The sequence below is a fragment of the Suricata suricatta genome, chromosome 1, assembly GCF_006229205.1.
Source record: "Suricata suricatta isolate VVHF042 chromosome 1, meerkat_22Aug2017_6uvM2_HiC, whole genome shotgun sequence".
Taxonomy (NCBI): Eukaryota; Metazoa; Chordata; class Mammalia; order Carnivora; family Herpestidae; genus Suricata; species Suricata suricatta.
In genome coordinates, this window is record NC_043700.1 from 14,402,651 (window position 1) to 14,424,588 (window position 21,938).

A 21,938-nucleotide genomic window follows, 5' to 3' on the forward strand; every position below is an offset into this window, starting at 1 on the left:
TTAGTTTGAATAATTTGTAATGACATAAAAAATTTTTATTTAAAATATAATTGACATAGTAGAATATTAGTTTTAGGTGAACAACATAGCGCTTCAACAGTTATATATGTTACAAAATGTTTACCACGATAAGTCTAGTTACCATCTATCACTAAAGTTACTACAATATTATTGACTATATTCCCTATGCTGTCCTTTTCATCACCGTGACTTATTTATTTTATAATGGGATGATCATACTTTTTAATTCCCTTCACCTATTTCTCTTGTCTCTCCATCTCCTCCCCACACCTTCTCTTGGGGCAACCCTCGGTATAGTCTCTATTTCAGACTTGTTTTCTGATTACATGTATAAGTGAAACACATGATCTTTGTTTTTTTCTAACTTATTTCATTTAGCATAATACCCTGTAGGTCCATCCATGTTGTGAACAGCAAGATTTCATTCTTTCTTGATGGCTGAGTAATATTCCTTTGAGTGTATATACCACATCTTCTTTATCCATTCATCTATCAGTGGACACTTTGGTGTCTTCCATATCTTGGCTATTATAAATAAATATGGGTACATAGATTCTTTTGAATCAGTGTTTTCCTTTTCTTCAGGTAAATCCTGAATTACGCTGGAATTACTGGATCATATGGTATTTCTATTTTAATTTTTTAAGGAACCTCAATTTTGTTTTCCATAGGAGCTGCACCAACTTACATTCTCACCATTAGTGCATAAGTGTTCCCTTTTCTCTAAATCCTTACAAACATTGGCTAGTATCAAAAAGACAAGAGATAACAATCTGACAGGTGCAAGGTGATATCTCAGTGTGGTTTTGATTTGCATTTCCAGGATGATTAGTGATGTTGAGCATTTCTTCATGTGTCTATTGGCCATCTGTATGTCGTCTTTGGAAAAATGTGCTCTGCACATTTTTAAAATCAGATTTTTTTTTTGGCGTTGAGTTGTCGTAGTTCTTTTATTATTTTGGATATTAACCCCTTATCAGATATATCATTTGTAAATATCTTCTCCCATTCAGGAGCTTGCTTTTGCATTTTATTAACGGTGCTTTTGGCTATGTAAGAGCTTTTTTGTCTGGTGTAATCCCAATTGTTTATTTTTGCTTTTGTTTCCCTTTCCTGGGGAGACAGATCCAGAAAAATATTGCTGAGGCTGTTGTCCAGGAGTTTACTGCCTGTATTTTCTTTAAGGAATTTTGTGGTTTTCTATTTTGAGTTTATTTTTGTGCATGGTGCAAAAAAGTGGCCCAGTTTCATTCTTTCGCATTAGCTATCCACTTTTCTCAACACCGTTTATTGAAGAGACAGTCTTTTCCTCATTGCATATTCTTGCTTCCTTTGTTATAGGTTAATTGACCTTATAATTGTGGATTTCTGGGCTCTGTATCCTGTCCCCTTGATTTATGTGTGTACTTTTGTGCCAGGGCCATTGTGTCTTGATATCTATAGAATCGTAATTGACTTTGAAATCTGGGGATGCAATGCTTCCAGCTTTGTTTTTCTTGCTGACGATTGCTTTGACTACTTGTGGTCTTCTTTGGTTCTGTACAAATTTTAGAATTGTTTGTTGTAGCTTTGTGAAAGATGCTATTGATATTATGGCAGGGACGGCATTCAATCTGTAGATTGCTTTGGATAATACGGACATTATAGCAGTATTATTTTTTCAGATCCATGAGCATTGTATATCTTCCCATTTGTGTTGTCTTCAGTTTCCTTTTCAGTGCCTCATAGTTTTCAGAGTACAGGTCTTTCACTTCATTAATGAAACTTATTTCTAGGTATGTTATTTCTTTTGATGCAACTGTAAATAAGATTTTTTCTTTCTTTCTGATAGCTCATTATTAGTGTATAAAAGTATACTTAATTTCTGTATGTTAATTTTGTATCCTGTCACTCGATTGAATTCATTTATTCAAATTATTTTGGTGAAGCCTTTAGAGTTTTCTATAGTATTATGTCCTCTGCAAATAGTGACAGTTTTAGTTCTTCCTTACCAATTAGGATGCCTTTTTTCCCCCTCCTTTTTGTTGTCTGATTGCTGTGTTTGGACTTGTAGTACTATATTGAATAGAAGTGGGTGAAGTGGGCATCTTCATCTTTTCCTGATCTTAAAGGGAAAGCTTTCAGCTTTTCATTATTGAGTATGATGCTGGCTATGGGTTTGTCATATATGGTCTTTATTATGTTGAGTTGTTCCCTCTATACTTACTTTGTTGATAGTGGCATGATATGGAATTTTGTCAAATACGTTGTCTGCGTTTATTGAGATGATTATCTGATGTTTATCCTCCATTTTATTAAAGTGGTGTATTACGTTGATTGATTTGTGGATATTGACCCTTCCTTGCATCCCTGGAATAAATCCCACTTAATCACCGTGAATTATCCTTTTAATGTATTGTGTTAGATTTGCTGATATTTTGTTGAAGATTTTAACATCTGTGTTCATCAGTCATAACAGTCTATAATGTTCTTGTTTTTTGGTAATGTCTTTGGTTTGGTTTGAGGATAATGCTGTTCGTTTAGAACAAATTCAGAAGCATTATTTATTTATTTATTTTAATTTTTATGCTTTTTACTTATTTTTTGAGAGACAGAGAGACAGAGCATGAGCAGGGGAGGGTCAGAGAGAGAGATACAGAATCTGAAGCAGGCTCCAGGCTCTGAGCTAGCTGTCAGCACAGAGCCCAATGTGGGGCTTGAACCCACAAACCGTGAGATCATGACCTGAGCCGAAGCCGGATGCTTAACCAACTGAGCTGCCCTGGCGCCCCCAGAAGCATTACTTTAAAAAAAAACCAAAAAACAGCATTCATTCCTCTAATATATTTTGGAATAGTTTGAGAAACATAGTTATTAACTCTTCTTTAAAAGATGTTTGGTGAAGAGCCCCTGGGGAGCTCAGTCAGTTGAGCATCTGACTCTTGGTGTGGGCTCAGGTCTTGATCTTGCGATTCAGGGGCTCAAGGTCCGCATCAAGCTTGTGCTGACAGCAGAGCCTGCGTGGGATTCTCTGTCTGCCTCTCTCTGCCCCTCTGCTGCATGTGCCCGCTGTCTGTCCATCTGTCTGTCTCAAAATAAACATATAAACTTTAAAAAATAAATAAAAGATGTTTGGTAAAAATTATCTGTGAAGCCATCTGGCCCTTGACTTTTATTTTTGGGAAATATTTGATAATCAATTCAATTTCATTACTAGTTATCCATTTTCTCTTTGTTTCTGATTCAGTCTTGGAGAATTTTATGATACTATGGATTTATCCATTTCTTCTAAGTTGTTCAATTTGTTGGCATATACTTTCTTGTAATAGTCCCTTTATTTTTTCCCCACTTTTTATTTTTATATTTTTAATCTAAAAATTTATTTAAAAACTGAGAAATTCATATCATAAAAAGATACATATTTTAAAAGACATGTAGACTTTCAATTTCCAATCCATATTAGAGGCTTAAAAGTTGCCACTGTGTCCTAATAACACTATTTTTTTTACCTAATAAGTATGAAAAGCGGAACACACTGAAAAATCAACAACTTTTCTTAGATCTGTAAGAGAAGTATTAGAACACAGGTAAACCACTGCCCCCCAAATTGGAAAGACTGACAGACAAATATAGAGAATCACAGCCTCCTGGAGAAAAGACCCATGAGCAGCAACCTCCGTTCTGTGGGAACTAGTGTCAAGTTAGGGAAACCTGGACTGTAACCGGTGAATTACTAGAGTCCCAATATGGACAAGTCTGAGAGGGAAAATCTCCAGGGGGACCCAGTCATTGGGGGAGCGGAGGGAGAGGAGGAAATGGCCCTACACTTTTATGAATTTTTCCTCTTGGAGCTCTGTCAGTTTCTCATGATATACCAGAGCTAAACTAAATAAAATACCTAATGAAATGCCTGTCTCCAGCCCACTCTGATCATCCTGCCTCACCTAAACATGGGTGGGCTGATAAACAGTATCAAGTTCATCATCCAGAATAGGACTATTAAAAGACCGGGACCTAATCATAAGATGTAATAGTCCCTTTAATCCTTTGTGTTTTTGTGGTGTCCGTTGTGACTTCTCTTTTATTTCTGATTTTATTTTTGAGTCGTCTTTTTTTATTCTTGATGAGTCTGGTTATATCAATTTTGTTTATCTTTTCAAAGAACCAGTTCTTAATTCCATTGATCTTTTCTATTGTCTTTTTAGTCTTTATTTCATTTATTTCCACTCTGATCTTTATTATTTTCCTCCTTATTTTGGGCTTTTTACATTCTTGTTAGTTCCTTTTGCTTCTTTGAGATTTTTGTTTCTTGTATTGCTATAAACTTCCCTCTTACAGAACTGCTTTTCTGTGTCTCCCATAAATATGGAACCTTTGTGCTTCTGTTCTCTTTTGTGTCCTGGTATTTTTTTATTTCCCTTTGATTTCTCCATTGACCCATTGGTTGTTTTGTAGCATGTTGTTTATTTCCAGTTTTTTCTTGTATTGATTTTTTGGTTTTGTATCATCATTGTTGGAAAAGATATTTGTTAGGATTTCAGTCCTTTTAAATTTATTGAGTCTTGTTTGGTGGCCTAACACGATCTACCCTAGAATGTTCCATGTGCACTTGGAAAGAAAGTGTTTTCTGCTGTTTGGGGATGAAATGTTCTGTATATATCTATTAAATCTATATGGTCTAATGTGTCATTCAGAGTCAAAATTAGTTTATTTTCTATCTGAATAATTATCTGTTGATGTAAATGGGGTGATAAAGTACACAACTATTATTGTACTACTGTCATTTTCTCCCTTTTTTGTCTATTAATACTTAATATATTTAGATGCGCTTATGTTGGGTGCATAGACATTTATAATTTCTGTAACCTTTTGTTAGACTGATCCCTTCTCATTCTGTCCTGCCCTTCTTTGTTTCTTGTTTACAGTGTTTGTCTTAAATCTGTTTTGTTTGGTATAAGCAGTGCTACTCCAGCTTTTTTTAAGTTTTCATTTTCATGGGGTATCTTTTTCTATCCCTTTTTCAGCTTATATGTCTTTTCAGTCTGAAGTGAGCCTCTGGTAGGCAGCATATAGATGGGTCTTTTTTTTTTTTTTTATCCATTCAGTCGCCCTTTGTCATTTGGGAGGATTTAGTCAATTTACATTAAAGCAAAGATTTTGATTGGTGTAGATGTACTGACTGTTTTTCTTATTTTTAGTAATACAAATAGATGTTCAAATTCCAGTTTTCCAAAATTTGATAAAATTCTTCATGAGCCTTCAGTAGCTACAATGGGTTTTTGCATTTGTACTCTATTAAATTTTTTTAATTTTTTTTTTATTTCTATAAAGGATGTTCATGTATTTGCTTTGGAATACAAAGTGGGTGATGGACAACGTATTTACCTGGTAACAACCTATGCTCAACTTTGGTTTTATTATAAATCCCGGTAAGTCTGTAAAGGACAGCATATTAAAGTTATATTTCCTTCATCTAGTTATGTATGTGAAATTGATTCTGGCTGAATTAACTGTTGTGGTTCTCAATCACACGATAGTTCTTTACTGGTAGAATTGAATTCTGCGCCTTCCTTATCATGGCAACACTGAATGATCTCGCCAGGTGTTGGGAGAAGAGTATGGTGTAACCAACCGTGTGTGTGTTTTGAGTTCCTAAACAATCTGTGTCACGTGATGACTGAATTCTACCCATCACTGTTCCTTGTTGAAATTACAAACTTCGCACTTACATAGAATGTAATCTGAACATCACTTAGCATAAGTAATCCTTTACTTATCAAGTCAGTGTCTATTCTTATTTACCCGTGTTAAAGTCCTCTCTCTTGATCCATGTGGGAGCATAGAAAGCTCGTTGAAGTCAGGTGATTCAGAACATGTTTTCAGCCAATTTACAAAACACTTTTTTTGTAGTGAAAATACAAACCTTAAAAATTCTCATAAGAAAATTTATAGAATCCCAAGAATATATTGGATCCTGGGATTCCAGTTTGAGAAAGTTCTTTTCTTAGACAGGATTTGCTTTATCATGATACCAAAACATAGAGAATTGTCACAGATGTCTAGATTATCAGCATGAGGTTGACATATTTTCAAGTTAAATAATGTCGCAAAATACACTTATTACATATTGTTTGATGGAAGCTCTTAATGCTATGATCCATAAGCCTACTGTGAGGTCGCTTTGTCATGCTTTCATTATTCCATAGTTAGGTCATTAAATCACGGTCAATACAGAATCTTGAGATCTAAAAGCAATGATTATGATTTAAAAGGTATAAGATGTAAACCAATCTTGTGTTATTCAATTCAGAAGAAATCTCTTACACTGCTATGAAGTGATTCCTGAAAATGCTGTCTGCAAGCTTTACTTCGATTTGGAATTTAACAAACTTACAAATCCAGAAGCTGATGGGAAAAAGATGGTTTCATTGCTCATTGAGGTATGTTACAAACTTGGGTTTTTCTCTTTATATTTGTATATCTCTTAATTCATCTATTCATTCATTTAGTGAATCCAACCTATGTAATATTTGGCTTCTATGTTTCACCTCCTTTTCTCTTCCTTTTGACCTAATTTCTTGATAAGACTTCCAAAGAGAATGAAGGTTCAGTTCAGGTCCATATGTTTTATAATACTAGCACATCTATGAAAAGTAGTCTGGAGAAAGATGGCAGGTTGGAAACTTTTAAAATTACATATTAATTATCTTTTATATGATAAATAGCTGACTGCCAAAAGTTAGGCAAAGTAACTTTTACTGTAAAAATCAGGTAGTGAGATGAATTTCAAGAAAACTTTGATTAAAAATTGTATCATCGGGGCACCTGGGTGACTCAGTCAATTAAGCATATGACTTTGATCTCAGCTTAGGTCATGATCTTACAGTTCATTGGATTGAGCCTTAAGTCAGGCTTGGTGCAGAGAGCCTGGAGCCTGTTTGGGATTCTCACTTTCTCTCTGCTCCTCCCCTGATGGTTCATTTGTTCTCGTTCTCTCTCTCTCTCTCTCAAAATAAATATAATTAAAACCCATCAATAAAAAAATTTTGTATCATAGGGGTGCCTGGGTGACTCAGCTGAGCATCTGTCTTGATGTCTGCTCAGGTCATGATCTCAGGGTCATGGAATTGAGCCCTACATCTGGCTCCACACCCAGCATGGGGCCTGCTTAAGATTCTTTCTTTCTCTCCCTTTGTCCCTCTTCCCTGCTTGCATGTACTTCTCTCTCTCTCTTTCTCTCTCAAATAAAAAAAAAGCATAATTGTTTTGCTTGCAGGAATTTTGGGAATTATTGTATCTTGCACCATCATAAATGAGGAACTAAGGTCTAGAAAGACTTAATTCTTATTCCAGGTCCTATAGTATTGGCACAACCTGGTATAGAAATACATTTATCATTGTTTTTAAAAGAGAAAAAGAGGGGTGCCTGGGTGGCTCAGTCGGTCAAGCCTCCAACTTCGGCTCAGGTCAGATCTCACGTTCGTGGATTCGAGCCCTGCGTCAGGCTCTGTGCTGACAGCGAGCTCAGAGCCTGGAGCCTGCTTCCGATTCTGTGTCTCCTTCTCTCTCTGCCCCTCCCCCTCTCATGCTCTGTCTCTCTCTGTATCAAACATAAATAAAATATTAAAAAAAATAAAATAAAATAAAAGAGAAAAAGACTGTAATTGTAGTATGTTTTTGATTTAGCAGTGTCAGGAAGTTACTAACAAGAGGGATAATATGAACTTGTTCAACTAAACTCTACTAAGTGTGTTTAAAAATCTTTTAATATTTTAAAAATATTTTAAATATTTTATTGCATTAAGTTATATTAAACTTATATTAGCTATTATTACTTATTATTATTTACACCCAAAGTAGGCATTAACATTTATTAATTTTTTCTTTTAGATATTACTTGTAGATGAGACATTTTATGACTTAAAAAAAATATATCTCGGGGTGCCTGGGTGGGTTAGTTGGTTAAGTATCCAACTTGGACTAAGATCATGATCTCACAGTTCGAGGGTTTGAGCTCCATTTCGGGCTCTGTGCTGACAGTGTAGCGTCTGCTTGGGATTCTCTCTCTTCCTGTCTCTGTCCCTCCCCCACTTGCACTTTCTCACTCTCTCAAAATAAATAAATAAAACTTAAATTAGAAAAAATATATTTAAAAATTTTTTGATAAAGAATATGTCAATTATGTTGAATCACTGTTAAAAAAATTTTTTTGAAAAATGTATGCAAATACTTTTTAAAAAAGTTTTTATTTATTTATTTTGAGAGACAAAAAAAGCAGGAGCAGGAGAGGGGCAGAGAGGGAGGGGCGAGCAAGAATCCCAAGCATGGTCCCTGCTGGTAGCTCAGAGCCTGGTGGAGCCCCATCCAAGGCTCAGACTCCTGAACCCTGAGATCATGAGACCCGAGCCAAAGTCTGATGAGTAACCGACTGAGCAACTCAAGTGCTCCATAAATATTTTTTTAAAAAATCATATGTTAGCTTTCTCTTGGCTCCTCTCCACCCCCTTACTTAGGTTTGTTAGTTTATTTATTATGAAGTATCATTGACATCTAATATTTTCTTGGCTATGGGGGTATAACATAGTGACTTGACATCTATATACATTATATCGGGTCCACCAGGTAAGTCTAGTCACCATATAGTTATTATAATCTTAATGACTGTGTTCCTATGAGTCTGTTTTGTTTTGTCTTTTTGGATTCCACCGATAAGCATATATTATTTGACTTTCCCTGTCTGACTTACTTCCCTCAGCATAACACATGTGCTGGCCAATGGCAAAATTTTATTATTTTTCATGGCTGAGTAATTATATTATGTATATGTATCACATCTTCTTTATCCATTCGTCTATCAGTGGACACTTAGATGTCTTCCGTATCTTGGCTGTTATAAATAATGCTGCAGTAAACATAGGACTATGTATGTAGGAGTGTTTTTGTTTTCTCTGGGTAAATCCCCAGGAATGGAATTGGTGGATAATATGGTAGTTATTTTTTTTTTTTTAACTTTTTGAAAAATCTCCTCCTGTTTTCCATAGAGGCTGTGCTTCTTATCAGATGCATCATTTATAAGTATCTTCTGCCATTCAGGAGATTATCTTGTTGTTATGTTGGTTGTTTCCTTCTCGGTGCAAACACTTTTGGGTTTGATGTAGTCCCCATTGTTTAATTTTGTTTTTGTACCCTTACTGGAGGAGACCAAATCAAAAAATAATGCGAAGACAAATAGCTGAGAGTTTACTGCCTATATTTTCTTAAATGGTTTCAGGTCTTACGTTTAGCTCTTTAATCCATTCTGAGTGTATTTTTGTGTATGCTGTAAGAAAGTGGGTTCTTGTGCCTACAGCTAATCAGTTTTCCCAGCACGCTTTAATGAACACAGCTCAGGTCATGATTTCATGGTTTGTGGGGTCAAGCCCTGTACTGGGATCTATACTGACAGCTCAGAGTCTGGAGCCGGCTTTAGGGTCTGTGTCTCCCTCTCTCTCTGTCCCTTCCCCACTCACATACTCTCTTTCTCTCTCTCAAAAATAAACATTACAAAAAATTTAAAAAGCATCTAGCCCCAGAGGGCTGTAGCTTGGAAGTTGATTTGGGTTCAATCTGTGTAAGGAACTTTCTGAAAACTAAAATATGGAAAAATGGAACTAGTGACTTTAAATTTATAAGATGATATTTAAAGAGGTGCTTAAAAAGAAATATTTTTACTGTGGTCTTAGAGGAGATTAATATATAAGGTAGATTGTTCAAATTTCAGGAGGTCTTTACTCCTGAGAGCCTATGCCTCTGAACATAAACATGCATAGTAATTTAAATACGGTGTGTATTTCTGTGCATCAGTAATTTAGTGAAATTATTATATGGTAACTATTCAGATAATAAATAAAAAGATGAGTTCAAGTTGTACCAATGTATTTGAATTTTGCTCATGGAAAAATTTTAAAACAATTTGAAACATTAATTATTTACTTTTTAGCATGTTTGTAAGGCACTTCAAGACCTATACAGGGTTAACTGTTCAGCCGAAGATGTTTTCAACTTGGATTCTAGCACTGATGAAAAATTTAGCCGCCATTTAATATTTCAGCTGCATGATGTGGCATTTAAAGATAACGTTCACGTTGGTAAGTACACTGTTTTTTAAAAAGTCAAGGATTGCTACTAAAATCTCATACTTTCCTTTACCTCTTAAAGTTTTGTAAGTATTTGTCAGGTTAACCCATCCTGAATAATCAAATGTGACTTTTCACATCTTCCGGATTTCCTTTCGTTCTACCTTCCTGTTCTAGACACAATTTAGACACGTTAACCTGCTCCAGATATCCATGGCATTAGTGCTTCCTGCTAGACGTGTTGGGATGGGCGCCGTTGCCTGGAGTCCTTTCAGAACTTTCCTGGGTAATGCAGGCCTAATTGAGGTTGTGTCTGTGATGCCTCCGATCTGCATTTCTGTCCTTCACTTCAGCCTTGTCTTAGCCTTGTCTTAGCCTTCTCTGAGGTACAGAGGCCGGGGCCGGGGCCGGGGCCGGGGCCGGGGCTGGGGCTGGGGCTGGGGCTTCAGGCCGCAGCTGATGAGGCTTTTTTGTGGGTTATGGCTCCAGGCTGAGCCTCAGGATCTGGAAGATGTCTACATACGGAAGCCTGCGAGTGTAAGGGGAATGTCTTTCTGAGACTAGACGTTTAGAGACATAGGCCCAGATATGAAATGAAATCTGTGTGAAGACGAACAAATAGGCAGGATGGAAACACTGAACATCAAGGTCTAAATAGAAGCCCAGATCCCGAGTGTTTATCAAAGCAGCAGTAGAGCTAGTATTTTGAGGTCTAAGTGGCAAATGATTAACTGAAGTTCCGGAGTAGGTAACCTCACGTGCCTGATAGTTTCAGGGGTACCTAGAGTAAAAGGCATGAACATAGGACTGGCATAGCAGTCAGGAACCGAAGTGCTAGATTCGATTAAAGCTAGGTCACGGTGACCTCTTCTATTATCTCCCCATTTTCTGTTGCATAGCTGGACATTCCTTCTCTTGCTGTCATCCCTCAGGTACTAATAATTGTAGAATCTGTCCTTGTCCCTCTGCTCACGCTATCTGTAACCTTCGCGATCATCTGCTATCATGGCTTGGATTACCGTCTATGTGTCGATGACTCTTAAGTCTTCATCTTCAGCCAAGATTGTCGCCCTTGATGCCAGACCCTATCAAGCCAGCTGCCTACTAAACATTCCCTTGTAGATACTTCAGACCCGTTATCCCTAAACCAGACTCCTCATTTGTCTTCTGAACTTGCCCTTTCTCCTGTGGCACATGTACCAGTGAGTAGTATCCACCGTCTACCCAACTACCCAAGTGAAATGTTGGTGTCTCTCTGAGCTCTGTTTCTCTCACCTCACCTGCTTAGTCAGCTGGCTGGAGTGACCGGATTATACCACATCTGTGCCTCAGGCCCTTCAAGGATTGCTCCAAGCCTTCAGGGTGAATTCCGGATGTCTTCTTTACATAGGGCCCCAGTGAGCTCCGGCCTCCTCTCATACCACGTGACCCTTGTGGAGTAAACCCCAAAATGTTTTCTTGAATGCAAATGCACGACTTAAGCTTTGATTCCTAAGACTTCCATTTCAAAGAGGCCTCCATTTCAGAGACAGTCTCAATAGCACTCTCTAGACTGAGGCTCTTTGGATTCAGAAATCTGGATTGATTTCATTAACTGACCTTTTGGGCGACTAGTTTTCTCTAACTTGCTTTGAATTCCTGCTCTTTTATTTTTTTAAATTAAAAAATGTTTATTTATTTATTTATTTATTTATTTATTTATTTTAGAGAGAGATCTTGTGCAAGCAGGGGAGGGGTAGAGAGAGATCGAGAGAGTGCTGCGCCTGCTTGGGAATTCTATCAGTACAGAGCCCAACACAGGGCTTGATCCCACAAATCCTGAGATCAGGACATGAGCCAAAATCAAGGGCTGGACACTTAACCGACTGAGCCACCCAGGCGCCCCTGGCTCTTATGCTTTATATTCACCAACAAGGTGTGAGCCTGGGCAACCTTACCCCCCCCACCCCAATAAAAGCAGAAACCCCCTGCCTGTGCGTGCTCTCTACACCCAAGACCTTGCTGTGTGCTCCTAGGTGTCCGTGGCTAATTTTCAGATTTTGAAAGTAATAATCCAGGCGTCTGGGTGACTCTGTCAGGGAAGTGTCCGACTTCACCTCAGGTCATGATCTCCCTGTTGGCGAGTTTGAGCAGGCCCTGTGCTGACAGGGCTCAGAGCCTGGCCTGCCCAATTTTCTGTTATCTCTGTATCTCTCAGCCCCTCCCCTACTTGCACTCTGTCTCTCCCTCTCTCAAAATAGGTAAAGGTTTATTACCTTTTTTTTTTTTAATGTTTATTTTTTTTCTAAGTTTCCCGATGGTCGATACTGATGGGCATCTTGCATCTGTCACGAGAACCACGAGGGCCGGTCCCAGCACGTTTGTTGACGAGCGGCTGGGCCGGGCACAGAGCGGCCCTTCTCATTCTGTCCTTTCCTCGGCTCCTGGCTGGAGCCGCATTTTCTCAAGTCCCCGGGCCTTTGCACGTTTTGATGCTGCTGTCGGAAACGACATACTCCAGTTACGTGCTCTGTTAACACTCTGTGGAGATACTGTCAAATGAGAAGCCATGCCTGTCACATCCCAAATGCTAGGACTCTCAGTTGTAGGGGGCCTAGTGCTTTTCGTGTTCACCACTTCCTCAGGTAATTTTCTGTCTTCTGTATGTTTCACTGAATGTTTTCTTAGGACAGGGACTCCTTTTTCTTGTCTTTCTTTTTTTTTTTTTAATTTATTTTGAGAAAGAGAGAGAGAAAACACGTGCATATGCATGCACACAGGTTGGGGAGGGGCAGAGAGAGAATCCCAAACAGGCTCTGTGCTGTCAGCAGGGAGCCTGATGTGGAGCTCGAACTCATGAACCAGGAGATCACCACCTGAGCCGAAGCCCGAGTTGGATGCCTAGCCCCCTGAGCCACGCAGACGCCCCCAGGACTGTTCCTCATTCACTTTTTATTTCCAGAGCTCAAACCTACTATCTTTATCAATAATATTTGTAATCTAGCAGCAGCAGCAGCAGCAGCAGCAATAAAACACAAGTAGGCATTTGATAAGTATTTGCCAAATGAAAGACTATTAAGTGGACTCTGCAGTCCGGGTGTGGGGGCAGAGTCTTCAAGATCTTTCTTTGATTCTGTTGACTACTTCTAGTCTGCTCCGTGGCTAAAAATGGAGATTGGTTGCTAGGGAAGAAGGAGAAGAGAAATTTGGCAGGTAATTAGCAATCACTGCTACAGACGTCTTCTGAAAGCAGATGACACTCAAGCTGGCTTCAAACCCGATTCCATCCATAATGAAAGTAAGACGTGCTTTCCTATCGGAACGGCACACACGAAAGTGTGGAGGTACAAGTTTGAGGCTTCCTTGGGGGAGGAGGGGTCAGAATCTTCTTTCCTCTAAAATTATGAACCACCAGAACCAGCAATGCAGGGATGACATAATTAGTCCAACATTTGCCCTTCATTTCCTGCCCCTCCATGGATGTTTCGGTGACATTTCTAGTTCCCATCGGTAGCCTTTCAGGAAGTAGAATTAGAGTAAGTGTCAGTGTCAGAGATCATACAATGTTTGCGCAATGTGTAAGTTTGATCTGCCTAAAATACACCTCTGCCAGCCGCCTGTGGAGCTGAAATTCCGATGACTGACACATTCTTTTGAGTTATTTCCAGCCCGTAAAATTCCTGTCCCCGTAGTAATGACAAGGGTGGGAGTGATAAGACTGGGGAAGGGAAGTAGAAAGCAGAGGAGCTGCTGGGAGCCTGTGTGACAGTATCAGGCTGTGACTGCCCTTGTATCCTGGCCACGTTAGCTCCCTGCCAAAGGTTAAAGGCCTACCTGGCCTGCTTAGCGCTACCTTCCCTTCCCATACTGCCTCGCGTCAAGATGTAATCTCCCATTTGCAGGAACATTAGCTTTACCAGTTTGTTTGTGCTGCTTTGTTGTCCCTCGATACGTCATGATTGCTTTTTACCCGGCATTTACCCTTATTTCCCCTCATTCCAGAGATAATCACGCCTGTATATCCTCACAAGGATCAAATGCTTTTGCTTTCATTCTGATGTATAGTGTTTTATGAGAAACTGGGTTTGTTTCATTGAGTAGAGAGTAAATCATTAATTTGGAGAAAGAGAATTTTGAATTCAGAGCATGTGTGTCATAGGACATAAGGTTTTAAGCTGTCTAGTAAGTAAAGTGACAAACCCAGACAATACCAGTTTCAGAAATTAAAACACTGCCTTTCTCCAGTATTCATATACATGAAATGCCTTAACCAAGTTATTGCTTGATTTTATGGTATAAATAACATACAAGAGTTACAGTTACGTTCCGGATTTGTCATATCACGTTTTCTGGGTAGAGCTAGAACCCTCATGGTTAGAGCTCTTCGGGGCACCTGGGTGGCTCAATTGGTTAAGCATCTGACTCTTGATTTCAGCTCAGGTCATAATCAGGTTCTTTGGATCAAGCCCCACGTTGGGCTCTGCACTGACAGCACAGAGCCTGCTTGGGATTCCTCCCCCGCCTCAAAAAAAAAAAAAAAAAATAGACCCCTTAGAGTAAGTATTGAAATACATGTATTTAATTGCTTTCAATCTGAACTTTACTTATGATGCCACAGCCCATCTAGTGACCAATTATAGGGAGAAGGAGCAATGACTTTGGAACTGATGGCCGTCCATGTCATGATTCTTAGGGCATATTGTGACAGGTAAAGGGTGGAGCATGAACTCCAGAGAAATTTGCTGCCATCCTGACGCACGGAGAGAATGGCAGGGATTCTCAGTGGTTCTGGGCATTATCTCGGCAGCACTGTTTATGCATAAAAGTCTTCCATTCTTTAATTCATTGACGGTCAAGATAAGTTCTCCTCAATTTCTGTTAACAAGAGTGGTGCTTTCTTGGTGACAGTACATTAGGCTCGGGCTCATGCCAGCAACATCGACACATCTTCTAAGATGATGTTTATTGTAAGTGACACCGTGCTACCCTGTCGGTGGGAATCGAAAAAGTAGAAAATTGCGTAACAGGAAGGAAGTAACAAGAGAACCAAGTTACAGTTGATAATAACAACTCAGTTTTAAAACCAGAAGTCAAAAAAAGAAGCCTTACTGTATAAAATTGTCATGTGGAGATTTGTGCCTAGATCTTATGTTATATATAGTTTGTGGAAAAGAAGAATTAGATTAATCGTAATACTTTTTTTCTTTCTTTTAGGTAATTTTGTGAGAAAAATACTGCAGCCTGCCTTTCATTTAATAGCCAGTGAAGATTATAGTATTTCAGAGACCACGGGTCATGAATTTTCCCTTTTTTCTGAAACACCAGTTAAACAAGGAATTTCCTTTGGCAAAATATCCCCAGATAAGGATGGAGGAGAGAGCTGCACCTTGAATTCAAAGGCACTGGAGAGGCCGGAGCCCGCTAAGCAAAGCAGTCCTGATCTGTCATTTTTGGTTGTGAAGACTAACACGGGAGAAAAGCAACTTTTTGTAGACCTGGGTAAGTAAGACTGCCGGCCGGCCGGCAGATCGTCCCTCCGGACTTCTCTGGGACACCAGCCCTTGCCCCTTTGTCCCCGTGTGTGGGATTCTTGCCACCACCACTGCCCCATGTGATGAGTGAGCCAAGGTGCTGGAGCTCTGCCTCGCCTCCGTTTGGAGGTTGCAAGAGGCCCCTGTGCGACAGAAGCCCCCGACTGACCTGAGTTCCAAAAAGAAAATGGCCGTGGCTGCCACTTGTTCTGAAATGTCTAGAGGATTCATGTCAGTGGAGTCTTGCCAGGGGAAACTTGCCCAGCACTCTCCGGTTCTGGTGAGAAGTTTGATCAGATGCAATACATGTTAGAGCACCTGGGTGGCTCAGTGGGGTAGGCATATGACTTTTGGTTTTGGCTCCAGTCATGATCTCACAGGTTCATGGGTTCGAGCCCCCTGTCGGACTCCATGCTGCTGGTGCCAGATCTGCTTGGAATTCTCTGTCTCCCTCTCTCTCTGCCCCCTCCCCCACTTGCGCCGTCTCTGTCTCTCTCAAAATAAGTAAATAAAATTAAAAGATGAAATCAATGGTAAAAATAGACACAATATAAAAATGGTACTTTTATATGGCAAAATGAGGCGGTGTTTTCTCCACTGAAGAGCTTTGCCATTAGTGGCAGTGGCCATTTCCTCCGCCTTCTTACTGTGGTCCAACTGGCGGCTGCTTTAACTGTGCTCTCTCCTACCCGACCTGCTTCTGGTCAGTGACCCTGAGGATGTGGGAAGAAGCACTGGGCAAGGCTGCAGCCTGGTTAGGGGACACAGAGGCCGATCAGGACCCCTTCAGCCAGCTACAGTCTGGTGAAAGAAGCCTCATTAAAATATATATATATAGATATAGATATATTAATGCTTATTTACTTTTGAGAGAGAGACAGAGTGCAAGAGGGGGAGGGGCAGAGAGAGGGGGACACAGAATCCAAAGCAGGAGCCACTGGGCCTGGAACTCTGGACTGTGCAATCCTGACCTGAGCGGAAGTCAGGCACTTAACTGACTGAGCCACCCAGGCGCCCCAAGCCTCATTTTTACTTTGTGGTCTCAGCTTGTGATTTGACAGCCCTGACAATGAGCACCTTTTTGTCTAGTGTGTCAGAGAAACTGAGAGAGCCTCAGGGCCTGCAGGCCGGACGTGAGGTTTAACCTGAAGGCAGGATTAGCAGGGCACCCACCCAGGCCGGGAGAGGGGCAGAGTTCCTGGTGTATTCTGTATCTGTCTAGCTGCCCTGACAGCCACGTGCCCAAATTTGGAAGTGTAGTCAGATAAGGGCGATGCCCGGTTTGGGTGTGAACATGGGTGTGAACAAGCATGAGTTAGGGGTAGAGGAGCAGTCTTCCCAAGGACAAGTTTTGTCCTGTTAGCAGAACGTTCTCTCCAGACGTGCTAGTAGGCAGCTGCACAGGAAATGACTCGGGGGGGGGGGGGGGGGGGGGGGGGGGGGGGGGGGGGGGGGGGGCCGGCGGCAGCTGATCTCTGTGCTCTAGGTCTGCCCCAGTAAAAGACCCAAACACAATACCCCAGTTTGTGACAATTTGCCTTAATGGTTAGTTTCCTGAACTGGCAAGGAAAGTTCAATGATACACTTGAAAGAAATATCTCAAGAGTCTAATCTAGAATTACTTATATGGCAAAGAGGACATTCCTTAAAGGCAACTTTTGAAAAGGTCTGAGATTTACTAGTACATGCCCTCATTTTTTTGAGGAAACTTTTTTATTGAAGTATAACCTTCAGACAGAACTATGAGTGATTCGTGAGTACACAGGTCAATGAATTGTCACAGAATGAACATACCCTTATCGCCACACCACCCTAGACAAGAAGTAGAATGTTATCTGGATTCTAGAACCTCCACCATGTTTCTTCTAGGGAGTACCCTTCCTCCTCCCCACAGGTAACCTCTAGTCCATCCTCTAACACCATAGATTAGCTCTGCCTATTTCTGAACTTAAAAAGTAAATATATATTTATTTTGAGAGAGAGAACATGCTCAATCAGGGGAGGGACAGAGAGAGAGGGACAGGGAGAGACTCCTAGGCAGGCTCTGTACTGTCAGCACAGCGCCCAGTGTGGGGCTTGAACTCATGAACTGTGAGATCATGACTGGAGCTGAAATCAAGAGTCAGATGCTTAAGCAACTGAGCCACCCAGGCGCCCCTGAATATTTATTATTAAAATCATCTAGTACTTATGGCTTGCCTTTTCATTCTCTTATTGGTGTCTTTGATCAATAAAAGTACCTTCAAATAGTAGTAGTCTGATTTATCAAATGTTTTCCTCTTAGTGCTTCTTGTATCTTGTTAAATCTTTTTGCTATCTCCAATTATGAAGATATTCTCCTAGTTATCTTCTAGAAGACTTACATTTTTACCTGTTATACTTAGATCTACAATTCACTCGGAATGGATTTTTGCTTATCGTGTGAAGAGGAGTCCAGATTGTTTTGCTTCCTCTATGAATATCTCTTTGTCTCAACACTGCTTGTTGAAATCACTGTCCTTTACCTAAAAGCACATCTTTGTCATTAGTCAGGTGTCTATATATTTGGTGTCTTTCTGTATTATGTTCTGTTCCATTGTTGTATTGATCAATTTTTTGCCAGTACCGCTACTGTCTAAATGTAGCATTTTTATTTTTTATTTTTTTAATTAAAAAAAATTTTTTTAGGGGCACCTTGGTGGCTCAGTCACGTAAGTGTCCGACTTCAGCTCAGGTCATGATCTTGTAGTTCATGAGTTGGAGCCCCACATCAGGCTCTGTGGGGCTGCTGTCTGACAGCTCAAGTCTGGAGACTGCTTCGGATCTGTGTCTCCCTCTCTCTCTCTTTGCCCGCCACCCCCCCCTCGCCCCCCACCCGGTGTGGAGCTTGACCCCACAACCCTGGGATCATGACGTGAACCAAAATCAAAAGTCAGGTTCTACTGACTGAGCCACCCACGGGCCCCTTAATGTGCCTTTTTAAAAAGTCTTGATATCTAATGGAATACGTCCACCACCTTTGTTCTTTGAAATTTCATGGCTGTTCTTGACCGTTTGCACTTCCATTTAAATTTTAAAATCAACTTATCAGGTTATGCACACACACTCTGCTAGAATTTTAATTTAGTTTCCTGGAATCTAGAAATCATCTTGGGGAGAATTGACATTTTTACAATATTTAGTGTTCTAATCCATGAACATGGTTTGTCATTTGACTCATATGGATGTTCTCTAATTTCTCTGTGTTTTATGATTTTCTGAATAGAGACCTTGCACATCTTTCATTAGATTTATTCTAGATACTTGATTTTTTTTTTTTTTTTGGCTTAAACAGCGAACATTTATGTCTCGTAGTCTTGGAGGATGGAAGCGCACGATTGGGTACCACTGTGGGCGGGTTATTCCTGGTTTACAGATCACTGTCTTCACATTTATCCTTCCATAGCGGGGAGAGAGCATTACTTGATTTTTTGATGCCTCCCTTCTTTGAGATTTTGGCACTAGAAATCCTCACTGTCTTCGAAGCTTTTCAGTAGTCTCAAACTTTTGTTCCTAATGGATTTTCCCAGGTTTTCTATTTATGTACAATAGGAGGACTATCCACATATAATCTCATTTTCCATTTTTTTAAAAAATTATTTTTATGCTCTTTATTTATTTTTAGAGACAGAGACAGTGAGAGCAGGGGAGGGTCAGAGAGAGAGAGAGAGAGAGAGAGAGAGAGAGAGAGAGAGAGAGGGAGAGGGAGATACAGAATCCAAAGTAGGGTCCAGGCTCTGAGCTAGCTGTCAGCACAGAGCCCGATGTGGGGCTCGAGCCCACGAACTGTGAGATCATGACCTGAACCGAAGCTGGATGCTTAACCGACTGAGCCATCCAAGCGCCCCTCATTTTCCATTTTGAGATGTGGAATTCTTCGAGGCCAACTCAATTTTTTTTTAATTTTTATCACTTATTTATTATTGAGAGACAGAGCATGAGCATAGGAGGGGCAGAGAGAGGGGGAGACACAGAATCTGAAGCAGGTTCCAGGCTTTGAGCTGTCAGCACAGAGCCCGATGCGGGGCTTGAACCCATAAACTGTGAGATCATGACCTGAGTCGAAGTCAGACACTTAATTGACTGAACCACCCAGATGCCCCTGGGCAAACTCTAGTTTAATTTATACATTGCTTTTATTTTGTTTACAGCTGGTAGAAAATAATTCTTCTTCTCATTTTTATTTTTATTTACATGAAGGTGATTTTTTTCCACCTTCATTTTTTTTTATTGAAGTATAATTGACATACCACATTTAATTTGTGTGAGGTGTATGACATAATGATCCGATATTTCCACATTGCTAAATGATCACCATAGTAACTCTGATTAACCTCCATCATCATACATAGTTACAGAATTGTTTTTCATATGATGAGAATTTCTAAGATGTACTCTCTTAGCAACTTCCAAATTCTCAATACAGTGTTATTCACTGTATGTGCCATGCTGTACATTGCATCCCCGTGACCTGTTTATAACTGAAGTTTGTGTCTTTTGACTCCCTTTACCCACTGCCGCCCCCCCCCCCTCGCCCCACCAAGCAACCACCAGTCTGTTCTCTGTATTTATTAGCTTTTTTTTTTTTTTTTAACTTTTTAGGTTCTATATAGAAGCGATATGTTATTTGTCCTTCCCTGTCTGACTTATTTCACTTGGCATCATGCCCTTAAGGTCCATCTGTGTTGTTGCAAATGGCAGGATTTCTCTTTTTTTCTTTAATCATTAAATGATATTCCACTTTATAGACGTGTACGTTGTTTTCATAGCTTGGCTATTAGAAATAATGCAGTAGACATGGTGACGCACATATCTTTTTGAATTAGAGTTTTTATTTTCTTCAGATAAATTCCCAGAAGTGAAATTACTAGTTCATGTGGAAGTTCTATTTTTAATTTTTTGAGGAACTTCCATACTGTTTCCCACAGTGACTGCACCAGTTTACATTCCCACCAACAGCACACAAGGGTTCCTTTTTCTCCACATCCTCACCAACACTTATTATTTCTTGTCTTTTTGATATCAGCCATTTTGACAGGTGTGAGGTGATTCCTCGTTGTGATTTTGATTTGCATTTCCCTGATGATTAGGGATGTTGCACATCTATTTCGTTGACCATCTGTATGTCTTTTTTATGGAGAAACGTCGATTCAGATTCTGCCTACTACTTAATTAGGGTTTCTTTTTCGGTTGAGTTGTATGAGTTCTATATCTTGGCTACTAACATCTTGTCAGATCTATGATTTGCAAGTATTTTCTCCCATTCAGTATGTAACCTTTTGTTTTTACTTTGATGTAGTCCTGCATATTTATTTTTGCTTTGGTTGCCTTTGCTGTTGGTGTCAAATTTAAAACACCATCGAAGGGGCACCCGGGTGGCTCAGTCAGTTGAGCATGCAACTCTTGATTTTGGCTCGGGTCATGATCCCAGGGATTGAGCCCTGCATTGGGCTCTGTGCTGAGAATGGAGACTGCTTAAGATTTTCTCTCTCTCTTTCTTTATTTCCCTCTGCCCCTCTCTCCTGCTTGAGCTCTCAGTCTCTCTCTCAAATAAAAAACAAAAACTAGCAAAACACACAGTCACCAAGATCCAGGTTAAGGAGCCTACTGCTGGTTTTCTAAGACTTCTATTGTTTCAGGTCTTACATTCAAGTCTGTAATTCATTTTGAGCAGTTTTTGTATATGGTGTGAGAGAGGGGTACAGTTTTATTACTTTGCATGTGGCTTTCCAGTTGTCCAACTCTTTTTATTGAAGAGACTATTCTCTCTATTGTATATTCTTGGCTCCTTTGTTGTAAATTGGTTGAACATATGCGTACATGGCTTTATTTTCTTGCTTTCTATTGTGTCCCATCGATTTATGTGTCTGTTTTGATTGTTGATATCCTACTGTTTTGGTAACGATAGCATTGTGATATACTTTGAAATCAGGAAACATGATGCCTACAGGTTTGTTCTTTGTCTGCATTGCTTTGGCCATGCAGGATCTTTTGTAGTTCCATTCAAATTTTAGAAATTCGTATTCGGAATTTCTGTGAAAAATGTCACTGAAATTTTGATAGGGACTGTATTGGATCATCGATTGCCCTGGGTGTTATTTACACCTTAGCACTATTCTTCCGGTCCATGAGTTTAGAATATGTTTCCATTTGTTTGTGGTCATCTTCAGCTTCTTTCATCAGTATTTTATAGTTTTCAGAGGACAAGTCTTTTACCTCCGTGGTTAAATGTATTCCTAAGTGTTTTACTCTTTCCAATGCAATTATAAATGTGATTGTTTCTTTTTTTCTTTTT

The 21,938-nt window shown here is 39.8% G+C and overlaps 1 protein-coding gene across 2 annotated transcripts in view; it reads left to right on the plus strand.

The window, feature by feature from the left end:
* Positions 1-21,938, plus strand: part of PRIMPOL (primase and DNA directed polymerase) — a 54,087-nt gene that overhangs the window by 6,347 nt on the left and 25,802 nt on the right. For both annotated transcript variants that reach the window (XM_029917969.1, XM_029917346.1), the window contains 4 exons: positions 5,332-5,429; positions 6,311-6,440; positions 9,980-10,127; positions 15,309-15,593. In XM_029917969.1, the coding sequence (XP_029773829.1) occupies positions 5,332-5,429; positions 6,311-6,440; positions 9,980-10,127; positions 15,309-15,593 (661 nt within the window). The remainder of the gene's footprint in view (positions 1-5,331; positions 5,430-6,310; positions 6,441-9,979; positions 10,128-15,308; positions 15,594-21,938) is intronic.